Here is a 19689-nt window from a genome sequence, read left to right on the forward strand (position 1 = left end):
GAGATTGTAGTCAGATAGAGGGATTGCAGAGTTGGTGAGGGTAGAGACTGTATAGTAGTAAGTTGTCTACACTTGCTGTCTCAAATTCCTCTCTTCCAATTCTCTCCTTGACCCCCTCCAATCTGGCTTCCACCCCCTTCACTTCTCAGCAACTGCCTTCTCAGAGGACACTAATAATCTCCTCCTCACTAAATCCAATGTCCTTTACTCCATCCTAATCTTCCTCAACCTCTCAACTGCCTTCCATACTATGGACGACCCCCTTCTCCTGGAAACGTTATCCATCCTTGGCTTCACTGACTCTGTCCTCTCCTGGTTCTCCTCTTATCTTTCTGGCCATTTATTCTCAGTCTCCTTCACAGGCTCCTCTTCTGACTCCCACCCCCTAACTGTGGAGGTCCCTCAAGGTTCAGTTCTGGGTCCCCTTCTATTCTCCATCTACACCCACTCCCTTGGAGAACTCATTCGCTCCCATGGCTTCAACTACCACCTTTATTTGGATGATACCCAAATCTACATCTCCAGCCCTGATCTTTCTCCCTCTCTGCAGTCTCACATTTCCTCTTGCCTTCAAGACATCTCTATTTGGATGTCCTCCCATCACCTTAAGCTTAATATGTCCAGAACAGAACTCCTTATCTTCCCACCCAAACCCTGTCCTCCCCTTGACTTTCCCATCACTCTAGATGACACCACCATCCTTCCTGCCTTACAAGCCTGTAACCTTGATGCTATTCTTGACTCCTCTCTCTCATTCAACCCACATATTCAATCCATCACATAAATCTTGTCGATCCCACCTTCACAACATTGCTAAAATCTGCTGTTTCCTCTCCATCCAAACTGCTACCAAGTTAATACAATCACTCATCCTATGCCTCCTGGATTACTGCATCAGCCTCCTTGCTGATCTACCAGCTTCTATCTCTCCCCACTCCAGCCCATACTTCACTCTGCTGCTTGGATCATTTTTCTACAGAAAACACTCCTCAAAAAACTCCAGTGGTTGCCCATCCTCCTCCGTATCAAACAAAAACTCACCACTGGCTTTAAAGCACTCAATCACCTTGCCCCCATCTACCTTACCTCCCTGATTTCATTCATTCAATAGTATTTATTGACCACTTTCATATTATAACCCAGGCCACATACTTTTCTCCTCTAATGCTAACCTTCTCACTGGACCTCGATCTCACCTATCTTGCTGACGACCCCTAGCCCACATCCTACCTCTGGCCTGGGACGCCCTCCCTCCTCAAGCCCGAAAGATAGTTACTCTCCTGCTTCAAGGTCTTATTGAAGGAACATTTCCTCCAAGAGGCCTTCCCAAACTAAGCTCCTCCTTTCCTCTTCTCCCACTCCCTTATGCATCACCCTGATTTTCTCCCTTTGCTCTTCTCCCCCCTCCCGCCCCCCCCAGCCACCATCCTCACAGCACTTAGGTACATATCTATAATTTATTTATTTGTATTGATATCTGTCTCCCGTCTAGACTGTAAACTCATTGTGGGCATGGAATGTGTCTGTTTATTGTTGCATTGTACTCTCCCAAGCACTTAGTGCAGTGCTCTGCACCAGTAAGTGCTCAATAAATACTACTGAATGAGTGAATGAATGAACGAATGACTAGAGATGATGAGATGGAGTGTGTGTCCAAGTTGGTGAGTGGGTGAGATGGGGTGAAGTAGGTCAGTGCCGTTGAGTGATAGGAAGTGGGCAGCCGAAGGGTTGTCAGGAACATATCCATGTGGATATTGAAGTCCCCAAGGATTAATGTAGGGATGGAGAAAGACAGAAGGAATGTGAAAAAGGGATCAAAATGGTTAAAAAAGTTGGAGATGAAGCCTAGGGAGTGGTAGATGACTGTGACTAGTATCTAGAATGAGTGGTAGAGGTGCATGATATGGGCTTCGAAGGAAGGGAAAGAGCAGACTCCCTAGATTCTTTCATTCATTCATTCAAATGTATTTCTTGAGTGCTTACTGTGTGCAAAACACTGTAGTAAGTACTTGGGAGAGTACAATATAACAACAAACAGACACATTCCCTGCCCACAATGAGCTCACAGTCTAGAGAGGGAGACAGACATTAATATAAATAAATAAATAAATAAATTAAAGATATAAACAAATATATACATAGATGCACAAAGTGACACTCACAACACCACCCTCTACTGAACTCAACTCACTTGCTCCCCTATTCCTTTGCTGATTTCATACCACTATCCCACAGCCCTGGATCACCTCCACAGTCCATATCTCCCCATTCCTCGAGAACCTCCACTGCTTGTTTAACCACCTCTGCACCAAAGATAAACTCCTTATCATTGGCTTTAAAGCACTCTATCAGCTCTCCCCAACCTACTTTACCTTGCTGATTTCCTACTATTACTAATAATAATTATGGTATTTGTTAAGCGCTTACTATGTGCCAAGCACCATTCTAAATGCTCTGGTAGCAGGTTGTCCCACGTGGGGCTCACACACTTAATCCCCATTTTACAGATGAGATAATTGAGGCACAGAGAAGTCAAGTGACTTGCCTAAAGTCACACAGCAGACAAGTGGCAGAGCTGGGATTAGAACCCACAACCTCTAACTCCCAAGCCCGGGCTCTTTCCACTAAGCCATGCTGCTTCTTTAATAATAATGTTGGTATTTGTTAAGCGCTTACTATGTGCAGAGCACTGTTCTAAGCGCTGGGGTAGACACAGGGTAATCAGCTTGTCCAACGTGAGGCTCACAGTTAATCCCCATTTTACAGATGAGGTAACTGAGGCACAGAGAAGTAAAATAACTTGCCCACAGTCACACAGCTAACAAGTGGCAGAGCCGGGAGTCGAACCCATGACCTCTGACTCTGAAGCCCAAGCTCTTTCCACTGAGCCACGCTTTACAATCAAACACGTTCACTTTGTTCTCAAATGCCAACCTACTCACTGAACTTCAATCTCATCTATCTTGTCACCAATCCCTTGCCCACATCCTGCCTCTGGAATGGAACTCCCTCCCCCCTTTTTTAATGGTATTTGTTGAGCGCTTACCATGTGCCAGGCACTGTAGTAAATGCCAGGATAGATACAAGCTAATTAGGCTGACATAGTCCCTGTCCCACATGAGGCCCACAGTCCTAATCCCCATTTTACAGGTATCTGAGGCACAGAGAGGTTAAGTGACTTCCCCAAGCTCACACAGTAGACAAGTGGCGGAGCTGGGATTAGAACCCAGGTCCTTCTGACTCCTAGGCCTCTGCTCTATCCACTAGGCCACACTGCTTCCCCTTCACATCCTACAGATCATCACTCTACCCATCTTTAAAGCCTTATTAAAATCACATCTCCTCCTAGATGCCTTCCCCAACTGAGCCCTCATTTCCCCTTCCTCTTCTTTCTGCATTCCTCTTGCACTTGGATTTGTACCCTTTACAAATCTCTTTACCTCCCTAGCCTCACAGCACTTTAGTACATATCTATAATTAATTTTAATATTTTTCTCCCCCTCTAGACCATAAGCTCTTGTTAGCAGAGAGCATGTCTACCAACTCTGTTATATTGTACTCTCCAAAGTGCTTTAATGCAGTGCTTTGCATGCCATAAGTACATATGTTTGGTTGAATAAAATGGCAGATTCAGGGTTATTGCTTTGGTAAACTTTTTTTTCTCTGTGTCTCTAGCTTGATTTAAGGTTATTCAATTTTCAGATTGATTTTCATGGAGAGATTTTCTAAAATGTATAATGAAATGTTTCATACAGCAAATGGATAGGCCATATGAAACTGAAACAAAAGATTTTCAAAAGATGATCTGTCACAGCTTTCCCACCTATGCCACTGACAGAGTGAAAACTTTTAATTATGTAATGTTAGGCAAAAGACTGAGAAGAAAAGCAGAGAGATATTTTAATTAGGCAATATCAAATGTATTTAAGTCTACTTAGTAGGGAATTATTTGATGTGGGGCAGGGGTTGAGCCAGATAGAAACTCTAATGTGCCCTGGGAATTGAAAGCCAGCAATTGGAAGGAATCTCCAGGCTATCCTTTGCTCCTTACACACTCTCTCAGATTGCAAGGGAACCCCATTCCAAGCAGATGCTCCCTGCTCTCACCCAAGTGCTACTAGGGCTAGTTTCAGTTTAGGCCAGTGGCAAAGAGGAGGTAAGAGCTAGTTGGAAGGATTAAGAGCTTTGTCAAGATAGCCATCATGAGGTCCATAATGAAATCATTGGACCCAAAGCACCATCTAATTGTTCTCAATAATTAAGGCAGCACAAATGGAGAAACAGGTTAAACAAGGTTTCACCATTCACAGTAATAAATGCTGATGAGGGCCTGTTTAATGTTTGCTTTACAAAACCCAGGACAAAAAAGTACAGAAACTCCAGAAGTAGGGCCAAGATGTATAAAGGAAGACGAAGAATATGCTAGAATTGGGTATTTGACAGCCTGGCAAATTTCACTTCCTGGTAAAACCAACTTCACCTGGCATCCTATCCTGAAGTCCACCTCCTTCCCTGTCAATGAGATCAGCTCTGTCCTTCCCTCACCCAGCTCTGTGCTCCCAAGTGCCCTTCCTGCCCGATCCCATGACCCCTCCTTGACCTCTATACCCTTCCTTCCAGACTAGCCACAAGCCCATAATTAGCCCCACCTGGTACAGATTGTTTTGTAAAATTTATCTTGTCCCATCAGTGCCAAAGCCTTCCCTTTCCCTGCTGTACAGCCTGCACCTTCTGGGACATCTGAAAGGGTGGGAATGAGTTCTCATTGGTTGGCAATTATCACTAAAATAGATAGTAAGACTCCCAATCAGTGGTATCAAGTGGAATTACAGGTAAACAAGCAAGTTTTTTCCCCTTTTTTATGATGGTAGAAGGTACTTTAACAGCCACAGCAGGAGAGTGAACATTTAAGTTAGAACAAAACAAATGGAGGACGATTTTTTTTTAGAAGCCATTCCAACTATTGCCACCACCCAAAAGCATTTAGGTCCAGGCCAGAAACAATAGATATAGGATACTGATGTGCAAATCTGTTGGAAAGCACTTATTATTATCCATAACATTATAGAATAGCCAGTATTTAAAGCAAAATTTGGACAAGTTTAAGCAGCATGGCATAGTGAATAGAGCATGGGCTTTGGAGTCAGAAGGTCATGGGTTCTAATCCCATCTCTGCCACTTGTCTGCTGTGTGATCATGGGCAAGTCACTTCACTTCTCTGTACCTCAGGTCCCTCATCTGTGAAATGGGGAATGAGACTGTGAGCCCTATGAGGGAACAGGGATTGTGTCCAACCCGATTTGTTTGTAACCACTCCAGCACTTAGTACAGTGCCTTACTTGTTAAGCACTTACCAAATACAACAATTATTATTGTTAAGTTTAAAATATCAAAAAGTTTAAGACTTTTTGTAAAGCAGAGATCTTTAAAGAACCATTCAAATCACATGCTTTCAATTCAAATAGCCTGACCTCTGAACTATTCATTCTAAGCACATCTGCATCCTCATTGGTCAACAAAGATTTAGTACTTGCTTTTGATTTGTTTCTTGAGCTGTCAGTCAAGTTGGCCCGGTCTCAGTGGACCACCCTAGTTGTATTTAAAGATTGCTTGCAGAGATTACTGTAATGTGTGGAGCTTTCAGAAGAGTATTGGTAAGCTTTAAAAGGAATCTGATGGGTATGAGGTAGTGTAGGTGTAATTTTTGTAATAAAATAAGTAGTCTTTCTAATTTTTCTAGATATTTTTTTAAGGTACAGCTAAAGGGGAGGGCATAATGTTTTCTTACAGAGAGTTATTTTATTTGGGAAGAGTGGGGTTGATGTCTTAGTACTAGCCATGTTTTTTGTTTTTTTTTAAAAAAAATTTAAATTTTTTTTAATATTTAAGTGGGTTTCGTTGCTCTATTAAGAAGACTAGTGAAACTATAATGGGAATTGATAGATGGGTAATAAGACTAAAACAAAAATACTATGTGGGTTCATGTAATAGCTCTTCCTGGGGAGGGTTACTTAAGAAAAAACAAGTTTGAAAGGGAGAAGGAAAAATAGTTCCCTATATTACAGGAATCCTGAACCCCTCTCTCATTCAAACTGGTCTTGATATTATCCCTGGCCATTTGGTAAGCATATTATACTGCTGTGCAACTTCTTCAGTCTTCAAGCTCTACTTTGATGTGTTCAAGAAGTCTCCTGAAATCTCTTACTTCATGTTGTACATAGGGAAGTCTAGTGGATTATCTTGCACTTGAGTTTATATAGTGTCTTTCTAAAGGCGCACTAAAGGTGACTTCAATTAAACTTAATGAGCCTACAGCTCCCTAGAAAGAGTTAAATTTCTCATTCTAGGAATACCAAGACTGATGTGAAGCATCAATTAAGTGACCTGACAACATCTTGGTATTTAAGTGCTTTACTACATACCCAACACTACAGTAGATACAGCATAATCAAACTAGTTACTACTTCTGTTGCATATGGGGTGTGCAGTCCCATATGGACTGTGTGAGGAAGTTTAAATCACTTGCCCAAACTCATAACAGGAAATAGCAGAGTTGGGATTAGAGAACCCATGTCTCCTGATGCTCTTTACACTAGGCCGTGCTGCTCTTCAATGTGCTCTATCTTCACTGCCCATCTATCAATCATTTGGCCTTATGCATATGGGATACAGACTGGCTAGTCTGTATATATTGTATGTGCCTCAGCATTTAGTTCAGTGTTGGGCACATTGCTATTTGTTGAGTACTTGGCTAAGTATTAAACCTATGCAGACAACCCTTCCTGAATAAAACTATTTCTCTAGCTCTGATAAGGGAAGTTATCAAATGATGATGATAATGGCAGGCCTGAACCTATAGGAAAAAACTGTGTGCATGTCAGTCATGTTGCCACTGCAGAAGGGATGCAGCACATGATCAAATGCACACAAAGGATTCACTATAGGACCCACTTTTCACTCATTCAGTTGCCTCTATTGAACACTTACTGTTTGCAGAGCATTGTTCTAAGCACTTGGGAAAGTACAATATAACACATTCCCTACTGACAGTGAGCTTATAGTCTAGAGGGGAGACAGGCATAGTAAAAATAAATGAATTTCCAATTATGAACACATCTGCTGTGGGGGTGGAAGGGAAGAGGATGAATAAAGGGAACAAGATATCATGCAGGAAGGAGTGGGAGAAGAGGAAAGGGGGTCTCATGGAGATGCGCCTTCAATAAAGCTTTGAAGTGGGGGAAAGTAATTGTTGGATAGGAGGAAGCGAGGGTATTCCAGGCCAGAGGCAGGATGAGGGAGAGTTGGTGAGATAGATGAGACTGAGGTACAGGGAGAAGGTTAGTGTTAGAGGAGCAAAGAGTGCAGGCTGGGTTTAAGTAGGAGAGTAGTGAGGTAGGCAGAGGCAAAGTGAGTGTTTCAAAGTCAAAGGTGAGGAGTTGTTTGTGGAGGTGGATGGGTAACCACTGTAGTTTTTTGAGTGGGTAAATGTGTCCTGAATGATCCGAGCAGCGGAGTGAAGTATGGACTGGAGTAGGGAGAGACAGGAGGCTGGTAGTCAGCAAGGAGGCTGAAGCAGGAATCCAGGAAGAATAGGGTGAGTGATTGTATTAATGTGATAGCAGTTTGGATGGAGAGGAAAGGATGGATTTTAGCATTGCTGTAAAGGTTAAAATGACAGGATTTAGTGACAGATTGAATATGATTGAATATGAATATCCTGAAGACACTGTCTCTTCTGCTGCTCTCTCCAGCGGAGGCCTCTCCTTCTCCTACTCCCCCAAACTCACTGGAAAAGGAGGCGTCGGCTTCCTTCTCTCACCCCAATGCCGCTTCTGCACTATCCCTCCTCCCCCTTCCCTCTCCTTCCCCTCCTTTGAAGCCCATATCATTTGCCTCTACCACCCCCTCCAGATTCTTGTAGCCGTCATCTACCGCCCTCCTGGTCCCACCTCCAACTTCTTCAACCACCTTGACCCCTTTCTCACCTTCCTTCTCTCCTTCTCTCTGCCCACTCTGATCCTCAGAGACTTCAACATCCACATGGCTGTACCCGGTGACTCCTCTGCCGCCCACCTGCTATCACTCCTTGACTCTGCCAACCTCCTGCTCCACCGTACTGCGCCCACTCACCAACTTGGTCACACCCTCGATCTCGTCATCTCTACCGCTGCACTATCTCCTCCCTCACCAACTCTGAAATCCCTCTCTCTCTTACCATAACCTTCTCGCTTGCCTCCTCTCTCACACTCTCTCCCCCTGCAAATCTGTATTACTCCCCCAAAGAGACCTCTGCTCTCTTGATCCCATCTGTCTTTCCAAAAGCATCTCTCCCCACCTTGCCTCCCTATCGTCTCTTCCCATCCTTGAGGATCAGGTTACCGCTCTCAACTCCACCCTCTCTACTCATCTCAACTCGCTCGCTGCCCCCCCCCCCTTCCCTCTGCCACTCTCGCTCCTCTAACCCGCAGTCCTGGATCTCTGCCTCTGTCCTCCTCCTTCGCTCTTATGCTCAAGCTGCTGAGCGCTGCTGGTGAAGGTCCAAGCACCAAGCCAAACTTGTCCATTGAAAATTTACCCTTTCCTGCCTTAACTCTGCCCTCTCATCCGCCAGGCATAACTACTTCTCTTCCCTCATTGAGGCCCATGCCCGTCACCCCCGCCAATTGTTCCGGACTTTTAATTCTCTCCTCAGGCCCCCTGTTCCTCCCCCTCCCCCATCCCTCACTCCCAACGATCTGGCCACCTACTTCATCACGAAAGTTAACACAGTCAGGTCTGAGCTCCCCAAGTCACCCTTCCCCCTTCTGCCTCCCGCCCAACCCCCTCCCTTACTCTTTCCCATCTTTCCCTGCAGTATCCTCAGAGGAGATCTTCTCCCTCCTCGCAAGTGCCACCCCCTCCACCTGTCCTTCGGACCCCATTCCTGCTCACATTATAAAATCCATCGCCCCTTCCCTCCTCCCTTCCTTAACTTCTATCTTTAACTGCTCACTCTCCAATGGCTTCTTCCCCTCTGTCTTCAAACATGCCCATGTCTCCCCCATCGACCTCTCTTGACCCCACTTCCCCTTCCAGTTATCGCCCTATCTTCCCTCCTACCCTTCCTTTCCAAACTCCTAGAACGAGTCGTCTATACTCCCTGCCTTGAATTCCTCAACTCCAACTCTCTCCTGGACCCCCTCCAATCTGGCTTCTGTCCCCTCCACTCCACCGAGACTGCTCTCTCGGTCACCCATGACCTCCTTCTTGCCAAATCCAATGGCTCCTACTCTATCCTAATCCTCCTCGACCTCTCAGCTGCCTTTGACACTGTAGACCATCCCCTTCTCCTCCACACCTTATCTCACCTTGGCTTCACAGACTCCGTCCTCTCCTGGTTCTCACATCTTTCTGGCCGTTGATTCTCTGTCTCCTTCGCAGGCTCCTCCTCCCCCTCCCATCCTCTAACTGTTGGGGTTCCTCAAGGGTCAGTTCTTGGCCCTCTTTTGTTCTCCATCTATACTCTCTCTTGGTGAACTCATTCGCTCCCACGGCTTCAACTATCATCTTTATGCAGATGACACCCAAATCTACATCTCCTCCCCTGTTCTCTCCCCCTCCCTTCAGGCTCATATCTCCTCCTGCCTCCAGGACGTCTCTACCTGGATGTCTGCCCACCACCTAAAACTCAACATGTCCAAAACTGAGCTCCTTATCTTCCCTCCCAAGCCCTGTCCCCTTCCTGACTTCCCTGTCACTGTGGATGGTACGACCATCCTTCCTGTCTCTCAAGCTCACAACCTTGGTGTCATCCTTGACTCAGCTCTCTCATTCACCCCACACATCCAATCTGTCACCAATGCCTGGCGGTCTCACCTTTACAATATCGCCAAGATCCACCCTTTCTTCTCCATCCAAATGGCTATCTTACTGGTACAAGCTTTCATAATATCCCGACTGGATTATTGTCAGCCTTCTCTCTGATCTCCCTTCCTCCTGTCTCTCCCCACTCCATTCTATTCTTCATTCCGCTGCCCGGATCATCTTCCTGCAGAAGCGCTCTGGGCATGTCACTCCCCTCCTTTAAAAACCTCCAGTGGTTGCCTTTCAACCTCCGCACGAAACAAAAACTTCTCACTCTGGGCTTCAAGGCTCTCCATCACCTTGCCCCCTCCTACTTCTCCTCTCTTCTCTCTTTCTACTGCCCACCCCGGACGCTCCACTCCTCTGCCGCACACCTTCTCACTGTCCCCTGTTCACACCTATCCCGCTGTTGACCTCTGGCCCACATCCTACCGCTATCTTGTAATGCCCTCCCTCCTCACCTCCACCAAACTAACTCTTTCCCTCTTCAAAGCCCTATTGAGAGCTTACCTCCTCCAAGAGGCCTTTCCAGACTGAGCTTCCCCTTTCCCCTCTGCTCCCTCTCTGCTCCCCCTTTGCCCTCTGCTCCTCCTTCCCCCCTTCACCTCCCCTCAGCTAAGCCCCCCTTTTCCCCCTTTCCCTCTGCTCCTCCCCCTCTCCCTTCCCCTCCCCTCAGCACTGTGCTCATTTATATATATTTTTATTACCCAATTTTGTTAATGAGGTGTACATCCCCTTGATTCTATTTATCGTGATTAAGTTGTCTTGTTTTTGTCTGTCTGTCTCCCCCAATTAGACTGAAAGCCCGTCAATGGGCAGGGATTGTCTCTATCTGTTGCCCAATTGTACATTCCAAGCGCTTAGTACAGTGCTCTGCACATAGTAAGCACTCAATTAATACTATTGAATGAATGAATGAATATGAGGGGTGAATGAGAGACAGGAGTCTAGGATAATGCCAAGGTTACGGGCTTGTGAGAGACAGGAAGGATGGTGGTGCCACCTACAGTGATGGGAAAGTCAGGGAGAGGACAGGGTTTGGGAGAGAAGATGAGGAGTTCTGTTTTGGATATTTTAAGCTTGAGGTGACTGGAGGACATCCAGGTAGAGGTGTCTTGAAGGCCAGAGGAAATGAGACTGCAGAGAGGGAGAGATCAGGGCTGGAAAAATGTAGATTTGGGTTTCATCCACATAGAGGTGGTAGTTGAAGCCATGGGAGCGAATGAGTTCTCTAAGGGAATGGGTGTATATGGAGAATAGAAGGGGACCCAGAGGTGAGCCTTGATAGACCCCTAAAGTTAGGGGGTGGGAGGCAGAGGAACAACCCCCAAAGGAGATGGAGAATGAGCAGCCTGAGAGTTAAGAGGAGAACCAGGAGAAGACAGTGTCAGTGAAGCCAAGGTTGAATAAGGTTTCCAGGAGAAGGGGGTGGTCGACTGTGTCCCAGTCAGCTGAGAGGTCGAAGAGGATTAGGATGGAATAGAGTCTGTTGGATTTGGCAAGAAGGAGATCATTGGTGACCTTTGATAAGGTGGTTACTATGGAGTGAAGGGGAGGGAAGCCAGATTGGAGGGGGTCAAGGAGAGAATTGGACGAGAGGAATTTGAGATAGGTATAGACAACTTGCTCAAGGAATTTGGAGAGCAATTGTAGGGAAATGAGGTGATAACTGGAAGGACCTGTTGGGCCTGGGGTTGGGGAGGGGGGTGTTAGGATAGGGGCCATATGGACATGTTTGGAAGCAGTGCGGGGGGAAAAAGCCATTGTTAGGCAAACAGTTGAACATGGCTGTTAGGGAGGGGCAAAGGTTTTTTGATAAGGTGTGAAGGAATGGGGTCAGATGTGCAAATTGTGGGGGCGTGGCTTTTGAGATAAAGCAGGATATCTCTAGAGATACCGCTGGGAAGGATGGGAGAGTTGGAGTGGGCAGGGGGGGAGGGACTGAGGAAGGGCAAGGGAGATTTTAGGGAGATGATGCCTGATGGTGTCAATTTTCTTAAAAAAAAAAAAAAAAAAAAAATAGGTGGCCAGGCCATTGAGGGCAAGGGATGGGGAAGATGGAGGGATGGGGGACTGTGGAGGGAGTTAAATGTCTGGAACAAGCAGCGTGGCTCACTGGAAAGAGCACGGGCTTTGGAGTCAGAGGTCATGGGTTCGAACCCCGGCTCTACCACTTGTCAGCTGTGTGACTTTGGGCAAGTCACTTAACTTCTCGGTGCCTCAGTTACCTCATCTGTAAAATGGGGATTAAGACTGTGAGCCCCACGTGGGACAACCTGATTCCCCTGTGTCTACCCCAGCGCTTAGAACAGTGCTTGGCACATAGTAAGCGCTTAACAAATACCAACATTATTATTAACAAGTGGCAAGGGTGATGGGAATGGGTGTCAATGGTGGAGAGAGAATTTTGCCAGGCAGAGTTATAGCAGGCAAGGATAAATTTGAAGTGCATAAAATCAGCCTGATATTTAGATTCCCGCTAGCAGCTCTCCATAGCTCATGCACAAGAGTGAAGGAAGCAGACTGTGCAGGTGATCCCAGGCTGTGGATTAGTGATACAAATGGATGAAGAGATAGGGGAGCAAGTGAATTGAGTTCAGTAGAGAGGGTGGTGTTGGGAGATTCAATTTGGTCAAGGGTGGGTAATTTGGGTATGAAGGCTAAAATGAGGGAAGATGAATTGAGAAAATTGGGTGGGGTCTAAAAATCAGAGGTCTCTATTGGGGAACAGTACAGATTTATGGGGAGGAGGTGTGTGGGACAGAAGGCAAGTGAGGATGTTGTGGTCAGATAACTGGATTTCAGAGTTGGTGAGGGTAGAGATTGTGCTGTGGTTAGAGATGGTATCAACTGTGCAACCAACTTGGTGAATGGGTGAGGTGGGGCAGAGCAGGAGGTCAGTGGAGTTGAGGAGTGATAGAAGGTGGGTAGCAGAAGGGTCATCAGGAATATCAGTATGGGTATTGAAGGCCCCAAGGATCATTGTAGGCATGGAGAAAGAGAAGGGATGTGAGGGATCAAAATGGTTTTAAAAAAAAAAATTGGAGTTAGGACCTGGGGGGTGGTAAATGACTGTTACTAGAATCTGGAATGGGTAGTAGAGGTGGATATGGGCTTTGAAGGAAGGGAGAGAAAGGGATGGGGGAGGTGGAATGATGTGAAAGCAGGATGGGGCGTGAGGAGGACAACACCTTTTCCTTTCCCAGTGAGATTGGGGGAGTGGGAAAAGACAAGGCCAAAGTTACATGGTCAGCTGTAATAGATCTGTGCCACAATACCCCATCTTTGGGTCTGGGTTGCTACTCTTCAGATAGCAGGTTAAACCATTGATCAACTGAAGTCTAACCCTATCTCCTGGTCTTGTCTTATGCTATCAAGTTGTTTCTGACCCATAGTGACTCCATGGACACATCTCTCCCAGAATGCCCCACTTTCCATCTGTAGAGTTGTCTTGGTAACAATAGCGAGGTGGTTTACAATGCAGTAAACTTTAGTCACCGCCCTTGACTCTTCCCATGCCACTGCTGTCCAGCACAGGTGAATTCTGACTTGTAGCAGATTGCCTTCCACTCCCTAGCCATGAGTGGAATGGAATGGATCTGCCCCTGCTTGACTCTCCCACTTATAGCCGAGACTGGTAGAGTACTAGAAACTCTCCAGATGTGATCTTGGGGGTGGGGGTATCTCTTGGTACTAGTGTAATAAGTTTGTCTTCTAGGCAACCTGATTCTCAACATTTATCTACTAACTTCGGGCACTACAGAGCAAAGTGACCAGAGGCATGGACTCGGCTAAGGAAGCCACAAGTGACCAAATGATCAAATGTGATGTGGACACAGTGCTGGCGGACAAGGAAGTGAAAGCCCTACCAATTACCAATGAGAAATTAGGTTAGAACTGTACTAACACATGAATACAACTCTATCTAACCTTCCCTCAAGCTATATGGCTTCTCACAAGTAAGATATTGCAGTAATATTGGTATACAGCAATCTCTTTATGCAGAGAACCCACAAACTAAGATATATTTGTGAACCTCTAAATTAATAATCGATCCATCAGAAAACCTTTCTTGTTAAAACATGACTATTGGGGTCTGATCAGGGTCAAGATTTTTCCACCTGTTATCCCCTAGCTACTGTAAAGAACTTGAGAATAATGAAACACCAAATCCAAGCTTGGAGGTACATGAAGTTGAAATCTTTCCTGCTTTTCTTTCTCTCTCTAACTTGCTCTATTCTCTTTTTCCCCTTCCCCTTCTCTCTCCTTTTACTGCCCCCCTTCCCCCTCTGGCCCCCCTCTCTCTCTCTCCCCCCTCTACCCCCCCCACTTTCCTCTCTCCCTCTTCCTCCCCCCTTCCCTCTCTCTTCCCCTCAGCTGAACTGGCAGTGTCTGGAATCTCTGGTGTTCCACTTAAGGAGCAGCAGCAAAAGGAGCAGCGGTACTATGTGTACTTGGGTACCCTGACGGAAGATCTCCGCTCCACTGTCTACCAACATTCTCTGAATCTGATGAAAGACAAAGAACAGAGTACCCAGAAAATTTTATCCCAGCTCTGTGACATAATTGAACTGGTAAGGTGCCTGGAATGATAATTTTACTTGGTGCACTCAATCACACTGTAGGGAATTCAAAGCTCTAGTATCAACTCTGAGAAGCAGCATGGCTTAGTAGAAAGAGCACAGGCCTGGGTTCTAATCTCAGCTCTGACAATTGCTTGCTGTCTGACCTTGGACAACTTTTCTGTACCTCAGCTCCCTCCACTATATAATGGGGTCAAATACCTGTTCTTCCTCATACTTAAGACTGAGCCCCATGAGGTACTGTCAGAACTAATTAACTTTTTAATGGTATTTAAGCACTTATGTGCTGGGCACTGGGGTAGGTACAAACTAATTGAGGTGATCAGTCTGTGCCCCACATGGTACCCAGTTTTTATCCACCTTTTTACAAATGAGATATTAGGCACAGAGAAGTTCATTCACTTATTCATTCATTTATTCAATCATATTTGAGCACTTACTGTGTGCAAAGCATTGTACTAAGTACGTGGGAGAGTACAGTACAAAACTAAACAGTCACATTCCCTGCCCACCATGAGCTTAGTCTAAAAGGACTTTATTTCATTCAGTCAAACTTATTGAGCACTTACTATGTGCAGAGGACTGTACTAAGCGCTTGGAATGTACAATTCGGCAACAGATAGACAATCCCTGCCCAACAAAGTGACTTAAGTGACTCGCCCAAGGTGACACAGCAGACAAGTAGGAGAGGTAGGATTAGAACCCAGATCCTTCTGCCATCCAGGCCCCTGCTCTATCCACTAGCCCACACTGCTCAGCATGTACCATGTAAACTTGTACCTACCCCAGCATTTAGAACAGTGTTTGACACATAGTAAGCACTTAATAAATAGCATAAAATACTCCGAATGTGAAGTAGGGGAAAGTGGAGGTGATAGTAAGACTCCTCAATACTGGAAATCAGGAGAATGAAGCTTTAGAAACTTGATGATAATAGCTAAAGCAGGGAAGCTGTCTCCACAGTGGTGATGGCTTTCTCACAGACATACCCCCCCGGTCTCTGCTGCCTACATTGGAATATGGTTCTAGTGGGCTCCTACAGAAGGAACCATTCTGAAATCAAACTTAATCCTACTAGACTACTTCTAAATGGAGAGCTGAATACTATCTCTTAGGCCATGCATATCAAGAAAACTGGAGGTGAACAGAGTGCCCAAGAGAAACTGCAACAGATGTGGCTTGAATGGAATAAGGAATCTCCAGAGGAGCTTATGTCTCAAGGCTCAGCCCAGCCAGAGGTATGTCAAAGGAATTACCATTAGCAGTTTTTGGGGATGGTGATGAATATAACCTGTTGGGGGCTGGCTATCAGGATATATACCACAATAGACTATTAATATCTCAAAGCACCTTGAATCAACTAGAAGTGCTAAAACTTGACCACATCTAACCTTTTCAAAGCATCAAACTAAGTTGCATTATAGCAATTCAAGTGATAATAATTGTGGTATTTTAAGTGCTAGATGTCAGCCATTGTCCTAAGCACTGGGGTGTATACAAGCAAATCGGGTTGAACACAGTCCCCGTCCCACGTGGAGTTCAATCTAAATCCCCATTTTACAGAAGAGGTAACTGAGGCAAAATGAAGTGAATTGCCCAAGGTCACAAAGCTGACAAGTGGCAGAACTGGACTTAGAACCCATGAGCTTCTGACTCCCAGGCCTGTGCTCTTCTCAAGTAATGCAAGTGTGCCACAACCCTAAATGCAGATAGCACTGCTCCTTTTCCAATCTTACTTAAAAGGACTGTACTTGTCCTTGTGCATTCTTCAACCTTCTCTAGATACCCCATCCAGAATGACAAAGATGGCTTCTCCAACTTCTCTACTAAAAACACTCCTTCCTTGAACTTTCCCACAGTTCTGACTAACTTCAACAGAATTCACTAGCCACCCCAACTCCCTAGACTTTTCTAGACCATTTCTACACTGTGAGCCTGTTGATGGGTAGGGATTGTCTCTATCTGTTGCCAAATTGTACTTTCCAAGCTCTTAGTACAGTGCTCTGCACACAGTAAATGCTCAATAAATATGACTGAATGAATGAACTCTCCTGAGTTTTATAAGCAAGGTCTTGTCTTATGCTCTCAAGTCATCTCTGACCCATAGCAACTCCATGGACACACCTCTCCCAAAACGCCTCACCTCCATCTGTAATCATTCCGATAGTGTATCTGCAGAGTTTTCTTGGTCAAAATATGGAAATGGTTTACCCTTGCCTTCTTCCGTGCAGTAAACTTGAGTCTCTGCCCTTGACTTGCTCCCATGCCGCTAATGCCCAGCACAGGTGAGTTTTGACTTGTAGCAGATTGCCTTCCTCTTGCTAGCTACTGTTCAAGCTAGGAATGGAATGGGTATGCCTCTGCTTGACTCTCCCTTCCGTAGCCAAGACTGGTAGAGTACAGGAAACTAAGCAAGGAATTGAGGCATTAATTTTATCTAGCCTCTTGGCCGCTGACCTAGTTGTAACCTCATGACTCTATAGATTGTAAGCTCAAGATGGTTTTAGGTTCCTGCCTAACTCTCCATTGCAGTCATGGCACTCAAATACTATCAGCTTGATGAAGCCACAGTCACTAGGTATCATTAAGGCAATTGAACAGTGTAACTGAGTCTCAGTTAAAAGAACAGTGCTTGGCATATAAGTGCTTACTATGTGTCCAGCACTGTTGTAAGTGCTGAGGTTGATACAAGGTAATCAGGTTATGCCACGTGGTGCTCACAATCTTAATCCCCATTTTACAGATGAAGTAACTGAGGCATAGGGAAGTTAAGTGACTTGCTCAGTCACACACCTGACAAGTGGCAGAGCCGGGATTAGAACCCATGACTTCTGACTCCCAAGCCTGTGCTCTTTCCACTAAGCCATGCATAGACCAGGGTTGGACTAGAGCTTGACAGAACTAATAGTGCAGTTAAGTGCCAAACTAATTATGTCTTCAGACTACTAGATTATGGAGTATTAAAATACAGTAGTTCTATGTTCTAGGGCAAAATTAACAGTAAACAAAACATTAGACTGAAGCTTCCTTTTGACGAAGGAGGAGACTCAAAAGGAAACACTTTCTGCAGCCAACTGTCCCATAGATACCCACACTCCTAGAGGAAACTAAGAAGGATAAACTTGGCATGAATGCAGAGGTCAGCAACACACCCCCTTAATCTAACCTAGTGAAGTGGATAGAGAATGCTTACCAACTGTCAAAATACACTGTACTCTCGAAAGCACTCAATTGCAATTGATGGTGACCTCTTAGAACTATTGTAATTAAATGCTGTGGCTAACTCCCATACTCACATTTGCTTTCTCTCCCACAGATTAAGACTCAAACAATCCTGACCCGTAGTCTCTTTATGACTCGTGGCTTTCTTCAACAACTCCATGCTGCTGCCCTGAACTTTGTATTTAGAGTTCATGGCCTCCATGCCAGCATCCAGGATGACATCCAACAGGTAGCTGACTGTGCAGCAGAGCTTCAAACCACCTTCTCTGCAGCATCTAGTTTTGAGGATCTACCTAATGATCTCCTGATGGAGAGTCAGGAGCTCTTTAGGGTGGTTCAACAGTCTTTGGTTAAGCTGCTGGACCACCTGGAATCAAGCATTACCCTTAACTGGATTGTGGGACCTCTTTCTCCTTCTCCTTAGGTTAATGTAAACCCTGGACTTTTGTAGAATTCCTGTTCCTAATATAGTCATTTAGTTGTACCAAAATGGGAGGCTGAAAGCTGCATTCTACCATTAATTTACTTCCTGACATGTCCTACTTAGAAGATTTTTCTAGGAGAAATTAAATAGTGGATTAAGTTTCTCATCTAGCAGTAACTCAAGCTACAATAAATTTAATTGCATTCAGCCTGGTGGTCTTGGATCCTACTTTGTAACACATAGCTATTTTGTAGAGTGGTAGCACGACTGGACCTAAGATGTAATGGTATCTTCTTTGGCTCAGATCTAAAACAAGAACTAATTTGCTTAAGAACAGGTTTCTCAAACACTACCTAAACTTACCAGTTGTGATGCATCACTGGTTCTGCACAGTGGATCAATGAGAGGTTGGCCTAAAGAAAGAGCAAATAGGTTTAAATCAATGTGGGTGGCTTGGTCAGACTTCCATGCAATTAATTAATTAATTCACTCACTCTAATAAGCACTTGTGATGATCCACAGGCCTGGTATCAGTGGCTATTCTAACTTCAGATAAATTCAATAGTATTTGAGTGCTAGCTCTGCACAGGAAACTATTCAGTGCATGGAAAAGTATAATAGAGTTAAGACATGAGTACAAGACTAACTTCTTACCCTGAACAATCTATAACTTTGTACAGGTCTTAAACTAAGTGATAAGTGTTTGACTAGAGGGTTTTCTTGCCTTCCCCACCCCCAAACCAGCGCACATTGCAATTACATGTTTAGGGTTCCTTCAACCAAGGAATATTGTCTCCATTTTATTGGAATGACTATTCAGCCTCAAGTAATGGTACTGTGTAGTAGGGCAAATAACTATTGACTTAGATACTGTTCAAATACTGTCTTATTGTCTGCAAGTATTTCAAGTCATCTAGCCCTTTCACCTTCCCCACCCCTCCTTCCTTCACTAGCAGCTTGAATAGAAGGGATTCTCCAAGGATGACCATTCCTTTTCAAACATTTGAAGCAAACTGTTGCTGTCCACTGCTTCTAGTCCTCCCCTTAACACCCACCTTCCCTTCTGGAATCTGGTTCCTGTCAACTCCATGCCATGCAAACTACCCTCTTAAAATTAGCATTGGCCTCTTCGTCCTCAAACTTTCAGTCTTCAGCATTGTGGATCTCTTGGCCTCAAGTCCTCTCCTTCCCCCCTGCCTCACACTATGACTGAAGTCCTCCTCCTTCTGCTCTCTCTAACCCTTCCTCCCTCTCTGACTCACTGTGCCACTGAAGTCCACCTCCTCCTCCAGCTGCTGCTCACCAGGGTCTGGTCCACCCTCTGCCTCTCTCTGCCACTGAACTCCTGCTGCTCACCAGTGCCCATTTGGCCCCCTCTGCCAGTGAATTACTCTTCTTCCTGCTGCTGCGTTTCTTGCTCACCAGGCCTCTCTCTGTCTCTGCCACTGAAATCCTCCTCCTGCTGCAGATGCTCCATCCCTCTCTGCAATTGAACTTCCCCTGTTCACCAGGGCCCTCTCTGCCACTGAACTCTTCCTCAGCCACGCTTAATCCACTCTTCTCTGCCACTGAGCTCCTCCTGCTCACCAGTCTCCATCTGCCCCTCTGCCACCAAAC

General features: G+C 45.3%; 1 protein-coding gene across 1 annotated transcript; it reads left to right on the plus strand.

Moving 5' to 3' along the window:
* The first annotated feature begins 5632 nt into the window (after nt 1-5632).
* Nucleotides 5633-18280, plus strand: LOC114808130 (perilipin-3-like). Its single transcript, XM_029055746.1, has 5 exons — nt 5633-5654; nt 13607-13733; nt 14221-14417; nt 15542-15664; nt 17743-18280. The coding sequence occupies exons 2-5, from the start codon at nt 13625-13627 to the stop codon at nt 18070-18072; spliced, it is 759 nt and encodes a 252-aa protein (XP_028911579.1). The 5' UTR covers nt 5633-5654; nt 13607-13624; the 3' UTR covers nt 18073-18280.
* Nucleotides 18281-19689: the final 1409 nt, after the last annotated feature.

This window comes from Ornithorhynchus anatinus, chromosome X5, assembly GCF_004115215.2.
Source record: "Ornithorhynchus anatinus isolate Pmale09 chromosome X5, mOrnAna1.pri.v4, whole genome shotgun sequence".
NCBI lineage: Eukaryota > Metazoa > Chordata > Mammalia > Monotremata > Ornithorhynchidae > Ornithorhynchus > Ornithorhynchus anatinus.

What these genes read in the sequence shown, in the direction of transcription:
- LOC114808130 (XM_029055746.1), top strand. Translation starts at nt 13,625, where the DNA reads ATGGACTCGGCTAAGGAAGCCACAAGTGACCAAATGATCAAATGTGAT. An exon ending in TCTGTGACATAATTGAACTG is followed by an intron (nt 14,418 to 15,541) that starts GTAAGGTGCCTG and finishes ACTATCTCTTAG; the next exon opens with GCCATGCATATCAAGAAAAC. An exon ending in AAGGCTCAGCCCAGCCAGAG is followed by an intron (nt 15,665 to 17,742) that starts GTATGTCAAAGG and finishes TCTCTCCCACAG; the next exon opens with ATTAAGACTCAAACAATCCT.